A 16437-nucleotide genomic window follows, 5' to 3' on the forward strand; every position below is an offset into this window, starting at 1 on the left:
GTGGGGCTCTACCCAACGTGCACCCAGTGGATCAGAACAATTCTGGAACACACGGAGCTGAACACACAGATTAATTAAGCCTAGCCTTGAACAAAAATCATACTGAATGGAGAATCTCCATTGAAAGAGCATTTTAGTCTAGGACTAAGCCTAATGTGTGTCTGAGAAACCGACCCTATATTGCTATGTGATGTGAATGAGGGGGGCGCTACCCAGGCAGCTCTACCCAGCGTGGTAACAGTGATGTGTGCAGCCATGTGGAACCCGGGTCCATGGCGAGGTCTTCCCATACTACCACTTATCTACTAATTACCTGTCTGACGGTCTGTCTGTCTACCTGTCTGACGGTCTGTCTGTCTACCTGTCTGACGGTCTGTCTGTCTACCTGTCTGACGGTCTGTCTGTCTACCTGTCTCGGACGGTCTGTCTGTCTACCTGTCTGACGGTCTGTCTGTCTACCTGTCTGACGGTCTGTCTGTCTACCTGTCTCGGACGGTCTGTCTGTCTACCTGTCTCGGACGGTCTGTCTGTCTACCTGTCTCGGACGGTCTGTCTGGCGGTCTGTCTGTCTACCTGTCTGACGGTCTGTCTGTCTACCTGTCTCGGACGGTCTGTCTGACGGTCTGTCTGTCTACCTGTCTGACGGTCTGTCTGTCTACCTGTCTCGGACGGTCTGTCTCCCTGACGCGGTCTGTCTGTCTACCTGTCTGACGGTCTGTCTGTCTACCTGTCTCGGACGGTCTGTCTGTCTACCTGTCTCGGACGGTCTGTCTGTCTACCGTCTGACGGTCTGTCTGTCTACCTGTCTGACGGTCTGTCTGTCTACCTGTCTCGGACGGTCTGTCGTCTACCTGTCTCGGACGGTCTGTCTGTCTACCTGTCTCGACGGTCTGTCTGTCTACCTGTCTCGGACGGTCTGTCTGTCTACCTGTCTCGGACGGTCTATCTCCGTCTGACGGTCTGTCTGTCTACCTGTCTCGACGGTCTGTCTGTCTACCTGTCTCGGACGGTCTGTCTGGCGGTCTGTCTGTCTACCTGTCTGTCTGGCGGTCTGTCTGTCTACCTGTCTGTCTGACGGTCTGTCTGTCTACCTGTCTGACGGTCTGTCTGTCTACCTGTCTCGGACGGTCTGTCTGTCTACCTGTCTGACGGTCTGTCTGTCTACCTGTCTCGGACGGTCTGTCTGTCTACCTGTCTCGGACGGTCTGTCTGTCTACCTGTCTCGGACGGTCTGTCTGTCTACCTGTCTCGGACGGTCTGTCTGTCTACCTGTCTCGGACGGTCTGTCTGTCTACCTGTCTGACGGTCTGTCTGTCTACCTGTCTCGGACGGTCTGTCTGTCTACCTGTCTGACGGTCTGTCTGACGGTCTGTCTGGAGGTCTGTGCGTGCGTGTCTTTCTGTATGTCTGTCTGTGGAGCAGAGCGCCAGGGGGCCACTCTGTCATTAAGTTAATATCTACTCTCTGGACTGAGGGGGAGGGACCAGCAGGACCAGTACGCCCACTGCTCATTCACCCACCCACCCGCAGACTGGCATTTCTGCCAGCCAGCAGCCACTCCAAGCAAATCTACTGTTACCATGGTAACTATCAGTGCCATAGAGAGGGGGTGTTTGCGAGGAGGGAAAGGTAAGAGGGTAGAATTGTTTCACTGCTTTCATACTGTAAGTGAAGGACTAATAGCTTGTCAAGGCTACAAATGTATCCAACTGTGTTTGTGTGTTCGCACATCCACTGCATGTTTTTGATGGGAGTTGTGACAATAGCAGTGACATAGCAGACACAGAAATCAAATCATTGTTTATTTGTTGCGAACAGACCAGCAGATGTAAAAGCAGGTGCAGGGAAATAGTTGTGTTTCTAGCTCCAGAAGTGCAGTAAGTTTCTAACTGTACAATACTACTACAAGGAATGCATGTACGGAAGTAGTTATGTAGGATGAGCTATGTGGAGAATACAGTATGTACATATAAAGTAAGTCATTAATTAGCTTAATTTCTCACAGATCAAATTCAATTTCAACAGAATAATATTGCAGGAATGCTTATCTTCTCTGTATCGAACTACAGCAACGACATCACACATATATGCAAACAGTGAGAAACAAACACTGGTGTGAGTATGTCTGTAAGAGGGGAGGGAGGGAGGGAGGGAGGGAGGGAGGGAGGGAGGGAGGGAGGGAGGGAGGGAGGGAGGAGGGAGGGAGGGAGGGAGGGAGAAATAGAAAGGTCTGTTAGAAAGTTGTTTCAGATAACAAAAATGTATGAGGATAATTTTAAAAAATCCTCCTTATTTACCCTGAGGTCTCTTGAGCTAACTTTATAGTACCTAGTGACCTTTAATGGAGTTGTTATTGGAGTTTTAATACACTTACTCCACACTAGCAGAAACAGGTCATTTCATGAAATTGTATTTCATCCAAAGCTCTACAGTCTGGGTAGATAGAGAAGCAAGGCTGGTTGGTGGGAGTATGCAGGGGGTAAGGATAATATTGTTGAGCCTCTGCCAGTCCATCCTCATTAAAAGTGTGTGTGTGTGCCCTCTCTCTCACAAGGAAACAAACGCACGTACACACGCACCCAGACACACACCTCCAGATTAACTGGTATTGACCTCATTCTCAAGACTCACATCTCCCCCCCCCTCTCCCTCTATTTCTCTCTCTTTCACTGTCTCTCTCTGCTTTCATCTCTCTATCCTTAAGTACCAGGAGGTTTATGAACCTCTAAAGTCTAAGCTCTACTATCCTCTTTTGGATTTGCTAGATATGCTTGTTCTTGGCAACCTTTTCAGCCTACTCCTTCCTCTCTGTCTCCCTCAGTCTCCCTCCGTCTACCTCTCACCCCCTCCTCTCACCCCCTCCATCAGTGAGGCGCTCACTAGATGGGAAGGAGTTTAGCCTACATCCTTCACTCCACCCTCCTTTTTGTTTCACAAATCCCATTCATCCTCTTTTTCCCCTTCCTGTTCCACACACGCAGCGTTGACTCACACATACAGTCAAACGCTCTGGGAAAATAATGACTAATAATTCAAATATATACTTAATGAAATGAATATAAAACAAGGGAGAAGTAGTGGGAAATATGAATGATTTTACCATTGAGAGAATACACACCTGGTTGACAGAGCTATCGCCAAACACATTCGAGACAAGAACAAACTCATTTACAGGCCACTCACTGAGGCAAACAACCTAATTGGTTGATTTTCTGGGGAGCTGTTACAATTGGATTGGACAATTGATTAATCATTTTGAAAGCATCTCCTCTCCCCCCTGTGCTAAAATACAAGCACCACCTTCAAAGGCACAAATACAGTGGACAATAAACAGGATATGAATTTGGTATTTTACAGTACAACTAACTGTAGTCACCATGGCAACTACAAATAAGGCTGCTGAGAACAAGGAATCAGGAAAATGAAGAGGGGGGGTAGTATAGATGAGGGAGAGAGAGATAAGATATGGAGACCCAGAGAACACACACGCGCCTCCTGGTAGAATGTCAACCAACTAGCCACACACTGACCTCTCAGAGATTTTTCTGCCCTTTAATCCTTGGGCGGGCTGCCTAAGTGTTTTTTGGGACGCTTAAGTCCTAACAGTTAATAAAAAAACGTTTTTTTTTAATATATGTAATTTGTTATTAATTTTCGGAATGGAAAAACACTAAGTGTAAACTTAATAGACTACAAACAGATAAAGTATGTAGAAAACATAATGGACCTATATATTTTTGATAATATAAACTTTGAGAACTAACACCAAAATAAAAGCTAGACAATCGGGAGAATTGAACATTTAGCAGTATTCATTTTGTTATTAGGTCTGAGCAAAAGAACATAGCATTAACCATGAGAAAATGTAATAGAATTGCAGGAAACTAGCAAAATGTTCTCTCAGCTCAATTGCAGAATATGTAGAATCGCAGGAAATTTCCTTTAAAACTGCTAAATAAATTCTCAGCTGCATGGAAAAATGTGTAGAATTCCATGAAATTAGCTTTTAAATGGCAAACATTTCTCTCAGCTCCATGGAGAAATTTGTAGAATTGCAGGAAATTGGCTTAAAAATGCAAACATTTCTCTACAGTTCCAAGATGGGGGCCTCTAATATTTTCTCGGCCAACCGTGCTCATTGCCACGCCCCCTGCCATGCCAACCACCTAAGCCCCTTTTTGATCCAGAAAAGGCCCTGCCTCTGACCTGTGAGTGACCATGCATGACTGTCTAGTGTGAGAAACTCTGTGGTTGTGCTGGCCTCTCTATGGCTTATCAGTTCTAAGCGCATGCCTTCAAAAGTATCGCCAATTCTTGCTTTTATTTTGAACTAAGACAGGAGAGCAACCATTATCTATACTGCAGTTGTGTACGTTGCTGTGTGATTCATGGACACAATACTGTCTCCTACTCTTCACTACAGAATGCCAGATGTATGACTGAAGTCTGTTTGTGACCTGATCCTAACTGAGCCCAAAGTGCAGTGTGAGGAGATCAGCTGTAACACACTGTTATTGGTCCTGTGGATCTCTGTCCCAGACACTGGTATTGGCCCTGTGGGTCTCTGTCCCAGACACTGGTATTGGCCCTGTGGGTCTCTGTCCCAGACACTGGTATTGGCCCTGTGGGTCTCTGTCCCAGACACTGGTATTGGCCCTGTGGATCTCTGTCCCAGACACTGGTATTGGCCCTGTGGATCTCTGTCCCAGACACTGGTATTGGCCCTGTGGATCTCTGTCCCAGACACTGGTATTGGCCCTGTGGATCTCTGTCCCAGACACTGGTATTGGCCCTGTGGATCTCTGTCCCAGACACTGGTATTGGCCCTGTGGATCTCTGTCCCAGACACTGGTATTGGCCCTGTGGGTCTCTGTCCCAGACACTGGTATTGGCCCTGTGGATCTCTGTCCCAGACACTGGTATTGGCCCTGTGGATCTCTGTCCCAGACACTGGTATTGGCCCTGTGGATATCAGTCCCAGACACTGGTATTGGCCCTGTGGATATCTGTCCCAGACACTGGTATTGGCCATGTGGACATCTGTCCCAGACATTGGTATTTGCCTTGTGGATCTATGTCCCAGATAGTCTAGTGCTGATGTTGTCTCTATCCTGTTATCTCCCTCTGCTGTGTAAACCCTGCTACTCTATAACAGCCATAAGCTGCTATGACAGATACCCTTTTCACACTACTGAGCCTATCGAGCCAAACCAAGCCAAGCTGTACTGGGCTAGCCTATTTACGCACCATAGTTACTGGAATGGACAATGTAAAGAAAGAGATCTGAGCCAGAACAGTATGGTTGGGGTTGGCACTATAGTCTGTGTGTGTGTGTCTGTGGTTGGCACTACAGTGAATACGGTTACATGCTAGGGATGGGCATGAGTACTTGAGTACTCGAACGGATGTCAAAACTCAATCTTTAACAAGAGATGAAAATGTTTCCCCCAATACTGTAAAACTTACTTTGCTAAGATAATCCATTTACCTGACAGGTTTTAATTTATTTTAGTGAACCTTTATTTAACTAGGCAAGTCAGTCAAGAACAAATTCTTATTTACAATGACGGCCTACCAAGAAGCAAAATGCCTCCAGCGGGGAGAGGGGATACATTTAAAAAAAAGGACAAAACAAACATCACGACAAGAGACACCACAACACTACATAAAGCGAGACCTAAGACAACAACACAGCATGACAGGTGTGGCATATCAAGAAGATGATTGAACAGCATGATCATCAAACAGGTGCACCTTGTGCTGGGGACTTGCCTAGTTAAATAAAAGGTTAAATAAAATAAATAAATACAAATCTAAATAAAAAACCACTCTAAAATGTGCAGTTTTGTCACACAACACAATGCCACAGATGTCAAGTTGAGGGAGCGTACAACTGGCATGCTGACTGCAGGAATGTCCACCAGAACTGTTGTCAGTTAATTGAATGTTTTGGCACCTACAGGAAAGCTCTTCTTTATCTACACCCATTCAGCATCATTCCCACCCTCTTAAGCTTTATCCCCACCCATCTCCTTAAGGGTTGAGCTGAGCATTCTGTCCTAAAAACAGCAGTCAAGCACCCAAGCTAACTGGCTAACATTGGCTACCTTGCTAGCTACTTCCAGATAAGAGAACAGCTCACTGACCATTTTACTCGCCCTAGCAGAGGGGGTTAGGCTGTTTTTATGTTATCTGACACCGCCCATATTCAACGGGTGTTGAGCGCTCTGGCACACTCAGATGAGAGTGACTGAAATCGGAGTAGATAGCCAGAGCGAATTTACCAGCTACGTCTATCATCAGTTGTCGCAGTGACATTCTATTGAAATGGTTACTTGCATAGTGGAGTCTTTTGTTAAGACATGTAGCTAGCTAGGTAAACAATGAACCATAATCCCAACTCATGACTTTACTACCCTGCATGAATCTTCAGGTAGCTAACCAACCAGGTTCAATGTTAGCTAGCCAACATTAGGCTATACTAGCAAAGCAAATGGCTCTGAGATACAAATAATAAGAACATACAGGTAACATTAGCTAGCTAGCTAACACCACACTAACTTGAAATGAAAACAACTGTGTCAAAACTAGAAATATGTACTATCTGAAAATGTAGCTAGCTAGACTATCTTACCAGTATACATAATTGGTGGACGCTTCTCCCTGTCACAGATGCCATGGTTGCCCCATAGTTTGAAGATGTAATCCAGAGATAGGTGTTTTCTCCATCTCCTTAGCTATCATACTCTATTTCCACTGATTTCAAAACTTGGTCCCCCAGAAAGTGGAGAGCGACATTTATTCAGTTCTACTACGTGATACATTTAAAATACTTTTTTTTTTTTTTTAAAGCTGCATTAGACAGGATTACCTACACATACTGCCCAGCTCAAATAGACAGAAGGTGCTATATGGCAGACCAATCCGAACTCATCTCTCGGCATGTCCAGCCCACTCATCTCAGCAAATCATGGCTAGCAGGAAAGTTGCTGACTTTTCCTGTGGCTAAACCAACTAGGCTGGTAATTTAACAATTGTATTCGTATTTACAGATGGCATACACGTTTGTTATTAAGGAAGATGAAAGTCCACATTTCAGAAGGCATTTCTGCCAAAAAAAAACGAATTTTGATTTACAAAAAAGAAAAGCTTTCAAATGGAATTGACCCTTGACATACGAGTCACATGTGTATTCCAAGTCATGTGAAATCCATAGATTAAGGCTTAATGCACTTATTTCAATTGACTGATTTCCTTATATGAACTGTAACTCAGTAAAATCTTTGAAATGATTGCATATTGCGTTTATACTTTTGTTCAGTGTATGTGGTCTAAGTTTTATTTTGAAGACAACTTTAATTTGCTTTGCCTCTAGTTTACCATTTGCACATGAGCATTTGTGAGGCACAACAAAAAAGAAACCAAGCCAAGCATCAAACAATTCTCCCTAAACTCCCATTCCCCTCCGTGTCTCACTCACTCAATTGCGTTGCGACCCCTCCCTCTACACACGCGTGCTGAGTGTACAGAAATAAATGCCTAGAAAAAGGGGTATAACTGATGGGATACACAAGCTACATTCCATGCCAAATGACGACGGTTTTATTATAAAAAAATAAATAACAATGGACTGGTTGACTTAAGTATAGGAAATATGTGTTCCAACAGCGAGCTGCAGTTTTGGAATAATTGCGTCCCGTCTAATTTCCGTTTAGGCCACATTGCGGTTGTCACTAGTTACCACAGCCACAAAGGCACAATTGGCTATATCGTAAAAAACTGTAATAACATTTATTTTTTGGTGTTAATTTAAGGTTAGGATTAGGCATAAGGTTAGCAGTGTGGTTAAGGTTAGGGTTAAGAGATTAAAATCACATTTTAAGAAACATCTTAGAAATGGGCGGGGTTAATGACTTTGTTACTGTAGTAACTAGTGACAACACTAATTTGCGAACTGCTACTGCCATTTAGAATTGGTTAGCCTGGGCTAACACACTATATGATACATTTATTAAACATAAGAATGAGTGTGAGTTTTAGTCACAACCCGGCTAGTGGGAAGTGACAATGAGTGTGCTATTTATTTAGCCATCTTACATATAAAACTTTATTTGTTCATCAAAAATTGTGAATAACTCACCACAGGTTAATGAGAAGGGTGTGCTTGAAATGATGCACATAACTCTGCAATGTTGGATTGTATGGGAGAGAGTCTCAGTCTTAAATCATTTTCCTCACACAGTCTGTGCCTGTATTTAGTTTTCATGCTACTGAGGGCCGAGAATCCACTCTCACATAGGTACATGGTTGCAAAGGGCATCAGTGTCTTAACAGCGCAATTTGCCAAGGCAGGTTACTCTGAGTACAGCCCAATCCAGAAATCTGGCAGTGGCTTCTGATTAAATTACATTTTCACAAAACCGCTTGTTGCAATTTCGATGAGGCTCTCTTGTTCAGATATCGGTAAGTGGACTGGAGGCAGGGCATGAAAGGGATAACGAATTCAGCTGTTTGTCGTATGTTTTGGGAAAGTACCTGCGTAATTGTGCACCCGGCTCACTCATGTGCTTCGCTATATCACATTTGACATTGTCCGTAAGCTTGAGTTCATTTGCAAACAAAATCATACAATGATGGAAAGACCTGTGTGTGGTCCTTGTTAATGCAGACAGAAAAGTGATCCAACTTCTTAATCATAGCCTCAATTTTGTCCCACACATTGAAAATAGTTGTGGAGAGTCCCTGTAATCCTAGATTCAGATCCTTCAGGCGAGACAAAAACATCAACCAAATAGGCCAATCATGTGAGAAACTTATCATGCAAGCGGTCAGACAAGTAAAAATAAAGAATTATGGTCAGTAAAGAAAACTTTAAGCTCGTCACTCAATAAAAAAATAAACCTGTCAATACTTTGCCCCTTGATAACCTGCGCACTTCAGTATGCTGTAAAAGCGTTACATAATGCAGAAAATACACAAGATTTCAGGGGCCGTGCTTTAACAAAGTTAACCATTTTCACTGTAGTGTCCAAAACTTATTTCAAGCTGTCAGGCATTCCCTTGGCAGCAAGAGCCTCTCGGTGGATGCTGCAGTGACCCAAGTGGCGTCGGGAGCAACGGCTTACACGCACGTTACCAACCCACTATGTCTCCCTGTCATGGCTTTTGCGCCATCAGTATAGATACCAACACATCTTGACCACCAAAGCTGTAATTGTTTCAAAACATCTCCTGCCATGTCACTGATGCGTTGTGAAACAGTGTTGTTTGATGAAGACATTGTCTGTATAGTTATTTTGGCCTTTCCCCCCAGCATTGTCCCAGCCATATCCTTGGCAGCAGGAAGAATTTAGTCCTCCACAATAGCATGGGGCTTGCCTGTCCTAGCCACTCGGTAGCTCACCATATAAGATGCTTCTAGCCCCTTCTTATTAATGGTATCTGTTGCTTTTATACATGTCTTACTACTCGAAAGTAGACTTTAGTCTTGCTCAAAAAACTCCCGTGGCTTTTTTTTCAAATTGTCATGTTTAGTTTCTAAATGTCTGCGGTTTCGGAGTGAAGGTTTCCCGCGAGAGAGTAACTGTTAATGTGATTGGATGTTAATTATTTGACTAGGCTACCAGTATTTGACATTGTGTTGTTATTTCGCTGAACACTAGATGGTTTAATCTTATTTTGGGCAGTGAAACGAGACCACTCAGGCGACAGGAAAACCTTGTTGGAAAATATAAATGTACTGTTTTTTAAATGTGAATCCCATTTTTATTTGGCATACCCCCGGCGGCATTGCGCGTTCCCCTGTTTGAGAATACCTGGCCTAGGCTATAACCACCCTGAACATAGACATGTTCCACACTGAAAATATGCAAAAACATTAGTTTGATAAAGACAAGGAGCGTATTTGTTAATACATTTAGAAAATACAAACAACAGGCAGAATAAACTAAATTAAACATCGAAAAGACAGATTTTGGTTAATAACCCAGACATTTTTTTTCTTCAATTCGCCAAATTGAGCCCCGTTTCAAATAATCACTTCTCACTATTCTGTTATATTTTATTCTGTTATATAACATAGGTGTGTATTGACTGTGATAAGGGCTCGAGAAATAAGAGCGTCTTGTCTGCTAAATTAACAAAACAAGGCTATACCATTGCACAGCCATAGTCTTCTTCAAGCAAGCGCCACTGCTGAGGTTACTTCCTTTTTGAAGACTGTGTTCCACGATATAATACAACCAGTTGATATTACGGTTTCAATAAATTCATCTTAAATGGCACTTGTTTTTCTATTGACTGAATATATATGAGGCAATTTGGCAATTATTTATCTGTAATGGTTATGATTAATTGTTGCACACTGTTTTCATATAGATGAATGCAAACATACACTACATGGCCAAAAGTATGTGGACAACTGCTTGTCGAACATCTCATTCCAAAATCATGGGCATTAATATGGAGTTTGTCCCTCCTTTGCTGCTATAACAGCCTCCACTTGTCTGGGAACGCTTTCCACTAGATGTTGGAACATTGCTGCGGGGACTTGCTTCCATACAGCCACAAGAGCATTAGTGAGGTCGGGCAATGATGTTGGGCGATTAGGCCTGGCTCGCAGTCGGCGTTCCAATTCATCCCAAAGGTGTTCGATGGGGTTTTAGGTCAGGGCTCTGTGCAGGCCAGTCAAGTTCTTCCACACCGATTTCGACAAACCATTTCTGTATGGAGCACGTTTGTGCTGACAGGACATTGTCATGCTGGCAGGAAAGGGCCTTCCCCAAACTGTTGCCACAAAGTTGGAAGCACAGAATCGTCTAGAATGTCATTGCTGTAGCGTTAAGATTTCCCTTCAATGGAACTAAGGGGCCTAGCCCGAACCATGAAAAACAGCCGCAGACCATTATTCCTCCTCCACCAAACTTTACAGTTGGCACTATGCAGTCGGGCAGTTAGCATTCTCCTGGCATCCGCCAAACCCAGATTTATCCATCAGACTGCCAGATAGTGAAGTGTGATTCATCACTCCAGAGAACATGTTTCCACTGCGTCAATGGCTGCAAGCTTTACACTACTTCTGCCAAAAACACAGTCACATCACTCTTGCAAAATCATTTTGAAACACAGTGCTATAACTTTGTTAAGGTGTTTTTTTTTTACATGTCCTAATAATTCAAAGGATTGTTCAGAACACCAGGTGTTTTAATCGGCGTATGCTCACTATGATTTTGACCTTAGGCCGAATAAAATAAGCAGAGTAAAGTGTTTACATGACTATTGCCATAACCGACCTACTGTCATAATCCGTTTAATATCGAATTATTAGTGCATGTAAAAGTGCTCAGTGTGAAGAGGGTACGGAGCTACTGTAATCCAGAGAGCAGAGCAGAGCTGAGAGCCAACCACTGGGAGGCGCTAGAGAACAGTCGTGAGCCAGAACACAACTCCACTCTGGACCAATGGAGCATAGGGAAAGCCAACGCAGAAACTGCGTGTGTGTGTGCTTACGCACCCATGTGTGTTTGTACAGTACCTGTGTACGCAGGATCTCCCCTTTGGTTAGCTGCATGTCTCCAGTGAGCTCTTTGACAGCAATGCCCAGTGGCTCCAACCGCTTACTGAAGTAATTCGTCATCTCTGCTGCCAGGGCCTTCATAGGAGCTACATACACTATCTACAGACAACGGGAGAGAGGGAGGGAGAGAGAGATGGAGGGAAGAGAGGGAGCGAGTAGGAGAGAGGAGAGAGAAAGAGGGAGGGAGATAAATATATATATATAGAGAGAGAAAAGGGAGAACGGGGGGAGAAGGAGAGAAAGAAAGTGAGAGGAAGTGAAAGGTCACAGTCATGATAAATGACTGTACAGCAGAGTATCACTTGTTCCCTGGCAACCAGCATAAATCACTATTTATTGAAAAATATGAAACAGGCCAGATTAAGAAAGTTTAATGGAAATATATGAAAAAGTGGCTATCGTCGCTGGCTTGCATCGGGTGTGTGGTGTTAGAATGTGTGTGTATTAGAACATGTGTGTGTGTGTATGAGTGTGGGGGGGCGTGGCTTCATAAGGACAACCAATAATAAATGCGTTCTACTGTATGTTTGTATGTCTTGCTCACACACACACACACACACACACACACACACACACACACACACACACACACACACAGCTGAGTGGTACCTTGAACTCATCCTTCTTGATGACCCCTCCAGGTTGGAGGTGCTGTCTGATCTCATGGAGGACTGTCAGCATGGCGATGTTGGTCTTGCCGGCCCCGGTGGGGGCGCAGATGAGCAGGTTCTCATTGGTGTTGTAGGCCGTCTCAAACACTATGGACTGGATCCTGTTCAGACGCTGCATCCCCTTAAACACCAACTGACCAACCTGGGGGGAATGAAAGAGGGAGAGAGAGAGGGAGAGAGAGAGCGAGAGACAGAGAGACACAGAAAGAGACCGAGAGTGCAACAGAGAACGACAGAGAGAGAGCGAGAGAGGGTGCAACAGAGAGTGAGAGGGAGGAAGATGATAAGAAAAGGTTAAAATCACAGAGTAATTATGGGAGTCATTACAAAGACAGACATGGGATCATGATGATACAAGTCTAACACACACGTCAGGACAGAGCAGACGAGAGGGACGGTTACAGCTGACTGGTTTAGGGGTCGGGGTAAAGACAAACATTGGTTGTCCTTATTGAGAGGGTCAGCAGAACATTTGAATTGTTTTAGATGAGTCACATAATGGAAAGAACATTGAGAACACTGACAAACCACTCCGCCCCCCCCCACAAACACACACACACACACACACACACACACACACACACACACACACACACGAGTGTACACCTATCTACCACTGATTGACAGACCACTTTGCTCATATTATAGGGCAGGTTTCCCAACTGGCAGTCTTCTGAGCAAAAAATTAAAAAGTATTTCTTTTTTAATTTTGCATTTTTGGGGGAATTGTATTTTTTGGAAACAAAAGACTGTAAAAACACCAGGAAATGATCTCCATGTGATTTTAATTTAAAGAAATCTGTTCCCAAGTATTCCCAATAGACACATCTGATCGTATATAAATGAAAGCAAAGGGCTGAAATTATTATGTTTTAGTCAAACGTTATATCTGTTTGGGCTTCTTGTGGTCAATTTGCAGTCTACAAATGATTTGCAATTATGTCCCGGCCCCCCGACCATCCGCTCAAGAAAAAAAATTGTCCAGCGGCTCAATCTAGCTGATGATCCCTGCTATATGGGGGATGATTTACTGATGCCTAGTGGGTGGCTGCAGACAGGGTGTGGGAAGGGGGAGGGCTTTGACTGCCAGTAGGAGAGAGGTTAAATCCTGAGTGGTGGGAACAGCTGTCAATCAACCTGCCCACCGCTTGACTTCTCCATGGTAACAGAGCGTGAGTGACAGACAGGCCTCAATCTCCCGGCGACCGACGTTGATAAGGAGAGAAATGGCCCTTCTGAAAGACAGCAACCGTGACCAGTCGACCGCCCACTACTCGGACACAAACAAGACATTCAGCCGTCAGAGTGGGCAGTTAACTGCTCCGGCCACCCTCACTCCGAGGGAATGAGAGACAGAACTGCAGGTCCAGGTGTGTGCTCTGTCCCCATCTGTCTCTCACTCACTTTATAGCCTTCTTTTACTTCATGCTCCCTCTCTCAACTCTTTCTCTCTCACTCTGTCTCTCTCTCGGAGTGGATTGGGATGTCTTGAGCTTAGACAGCAATATCATTTATTTAAGGATTCATTAAAAATATGTCATCACTCTACTCTTCCTCCCAGTTTCTCTCTGACACTCAGAAAAATAAAGAATTTGAGTGCTGCGTGTCATCCAGGGACTGGGGCCAAAGACGAGAGAAGAGGCAGGAGTCAGCACCGCGGCCCTGAAAACCCAACTCTGATGAAGGCAGGAGTCAGCACCGCGGCCCTGAAAACCCAACTCTGATGAAGGCAGGAGTCAGCACCGAGGCCCTGACAACCCAACTCTGATGAAAGCAGGAGTCAGCCCCGCGGCCCTGAAAACCCATCGTGAAGGCATCGCACCACGGCCCTGAAAACCCAACTCTGATGAAGGCAGGAGTCAGCACCGCGGTCCTGAAAACCCAACTCTGATGAAGGCAGGAGTCAGCACCACGGCCCTGAAAACCCAACTCTGATGAAGGCAGGAGTCAGCACCGAGGCCCTGACAACCCAACTCTGATGAAAGCAGGAGTCAGCCCCGCGGCCCTGAAAACCCAACTCTGATGAAGGCAGGAGTCAGCCCCGAGGCCCTGAAAACCCAACCCAACTCTGATGAAGGCAGGAGTCAGCCCCGAGGCCCTGAAAACCCAACCCAACTCTGATGAAGGCAGGAGTCAGCACCGCGGTCCTGAAAACCCAACTCTGATGAAGGCAGGAGTCAGCACCGCGGCCCTGAAAACCCAACTCTGATGAAGGCAGGAGTCAGCACCGAGGCCCTGACAACCCAACTCTGATGAAAGCAGGAGTCAGCCCCGCGGCCCTGAAAACCCAACTCTGATGAAGGCAGGAGTCAGCACCACGGCCCTGAAAACCCAACTCTGATGAAGGCAGGAGTCAGCACCGAGGCCCTGACAACCCAACTCTGATGAAAGCAGGAGTCAGCCCCGCGGCCCTGAAAACCCAACTCTGATGAAGGCAGGAGTCAGCCCCGAGGCCCTGAAAACCCAACCCAACTCTGATGAAGGCAGGAGTCAGCCCCGAGGCCCTGAAAACCCAACCCAACTCTGATGAAGGCAGGAGTCAGCACCGCGGTCCTGAAAACCCAACTCTGATGAAGGCAGGAGTCAGCACCACGGCCCTGAAAACCCAACTCTGATGAAGGCAGGAGTCAGCACCGCGGCCCTGAAAACCCAACTCTGATGAAGGCAGGAGTCAGCACCGAGGCCCTGACAACCCAACTCTGATGAAAGCAGGAGTCAGCACCACGGCCCTGAAAACCCAACTCTGATGAAAGCAGGAGTCAGCCCCGCGGCCCTGAAAACCCAACTCTGATGAAGGCAGGAGTCAGCCCCGAGGCCCTGAAAACCCAACTCTGATGAAGGCACTCTGATGAAGGCAGGAGTCAGCACCTGAAAACGCAGACCGAGGCCCTGACAACCCAACTCTGATGAAAGCAGGAGTCAGCCCCGCAGCCCTGAAAACCCAACTCTGATGAAGGCAGGAATCAGCCCCGAGGCCCTGAAAACCCAACCCAACTCTGATGAAGGCAGGAGTCAGCCCCGAGGCCCTGAAAACCCAACCCAACTCTGATGAAGGCAGGAGTCAGCACCGCGGTCCTGAAAACCCAACTCTGATGAAGGCAGGAGTCAGCACCACGGCCCTGAAAACCCAACTCTGATGAAGGCAGGAGTCAGCACCGAGGCCCTGACAACCCAACTCTGATGAAGGCAGGAGTCAGCACCGAGGCCCTGACAACCCAACTCTGATGAAGGCAGGAGTCAGCACCACGGCCCTGAAAACCCAACTCTGATGAAGGCAGGAGTCAGCACCACGGCCCTGAAAACCCAACTCTGATGAAGGCAGGAGTCAGCCCCGAGGCCCTGAAAACCCAACCCAACTCTGATGAAGGCAGGAGTCAGCACCACGGCCCTGAAAACCCAACCCAACTCTGATGAAGGCAGGAGTCAGCACCACGGCCCTGACAACCCAACTCTGATGAAGGCAGGAGTCAGCACCGAGGCCCTGACAACCCAACCCAACTCTGATGAAGGCAGGAGTCTGCACCGCGGCCCTGACAACCCAACTCTGATGAAGGCAGGAGTCAGCACCGAGGCCCTGACAACCCAACTCTGATGAAGACAGGAGTCAGCCCCGAGGCCCTGACAACCCAACTCTGATGAAGGCAGGAGTCAGCCCCGAGGCCCTGAAAACCCAACCCAACTCTGATGAAGGCAGGAGTCTGCACCGCGGCCCTGACAACCCAACTCTGATGAAGGCAGGAGTCAGCCCCGAGGCCCTGAAAACCCAACTCTGATGAAGGCAGGAGGAGGTTAAATTATTAATGCATCAAAGAGCAACTTTATTAGAGTCCACTTAAGCTGGTGGAAGGCTGAAGGACGATTGTGGTTTTAACATGGCATGGAGTAGAAGAGATATATATATATACACACATATACACACACACAGAACCAAAATCTAAACGCAACATGTAAGGTGTCGGTCACATTTTTAATGAGCTGAAATAAATGATCCCAGAAATGTTCCATATGCACAAAAAGCTTCCGATCACAAATTCGTTTACATCCCTGTTTGTGGGCACTAATCCTCTGCCAAGATAATCCATCCACCTAACAGGTGGGATCGTCTGAAGATGGGGGGGGGGGTGCTCAGGAGTATTTCTGTTTGTAATAAGGCCCTTTTGTCGGGAAACATTATTTCTGATTGGCTGGGCC

General features: G+C 45.9%; 1 protein-coding gene across 2 annotated transcripts in view; it reads right to left on the bottom strand.

The window, feature by feature from the left end:
• The window catches only part of ascc3 (activating signal cointegrator 1 complex subunit 3), a 163610-nt gene that overhangs the window by 96529 nt on the left and 50644 nt on the right, over positions 1–16437 (bottom strand). For both annotated transcript variants that reach the window (XM_045718629.1, XM_045718630.1), the window contains exons 10-11: positions 12185–12388; positions 11534–11674 (exon numbers count right to left, since the gene is read on the bottom strand). In XM_045718629.1, coding sequence (XP_045574585.1) covers positions 11534–11674; positions 12185–12388 — 345 coding nt within the window. The remainder of the gene's footprint in view (positions 1–11533; positions 11675–12184; positions 12389–16437) is intronic.

Source organism: Salmo salar, chromosome ssa05, assembly GCF_905237065.1.
Source record: "Salmo salar chromosome ssa05, Ssal_v3.1, whole genome shotgun sequence".
Lineage (NCBI taxonomy): Eukaryota > Metazoa > Chordata > Actinopteri > Salmoniformes > Salmonidae > Salmo > Salmo salar.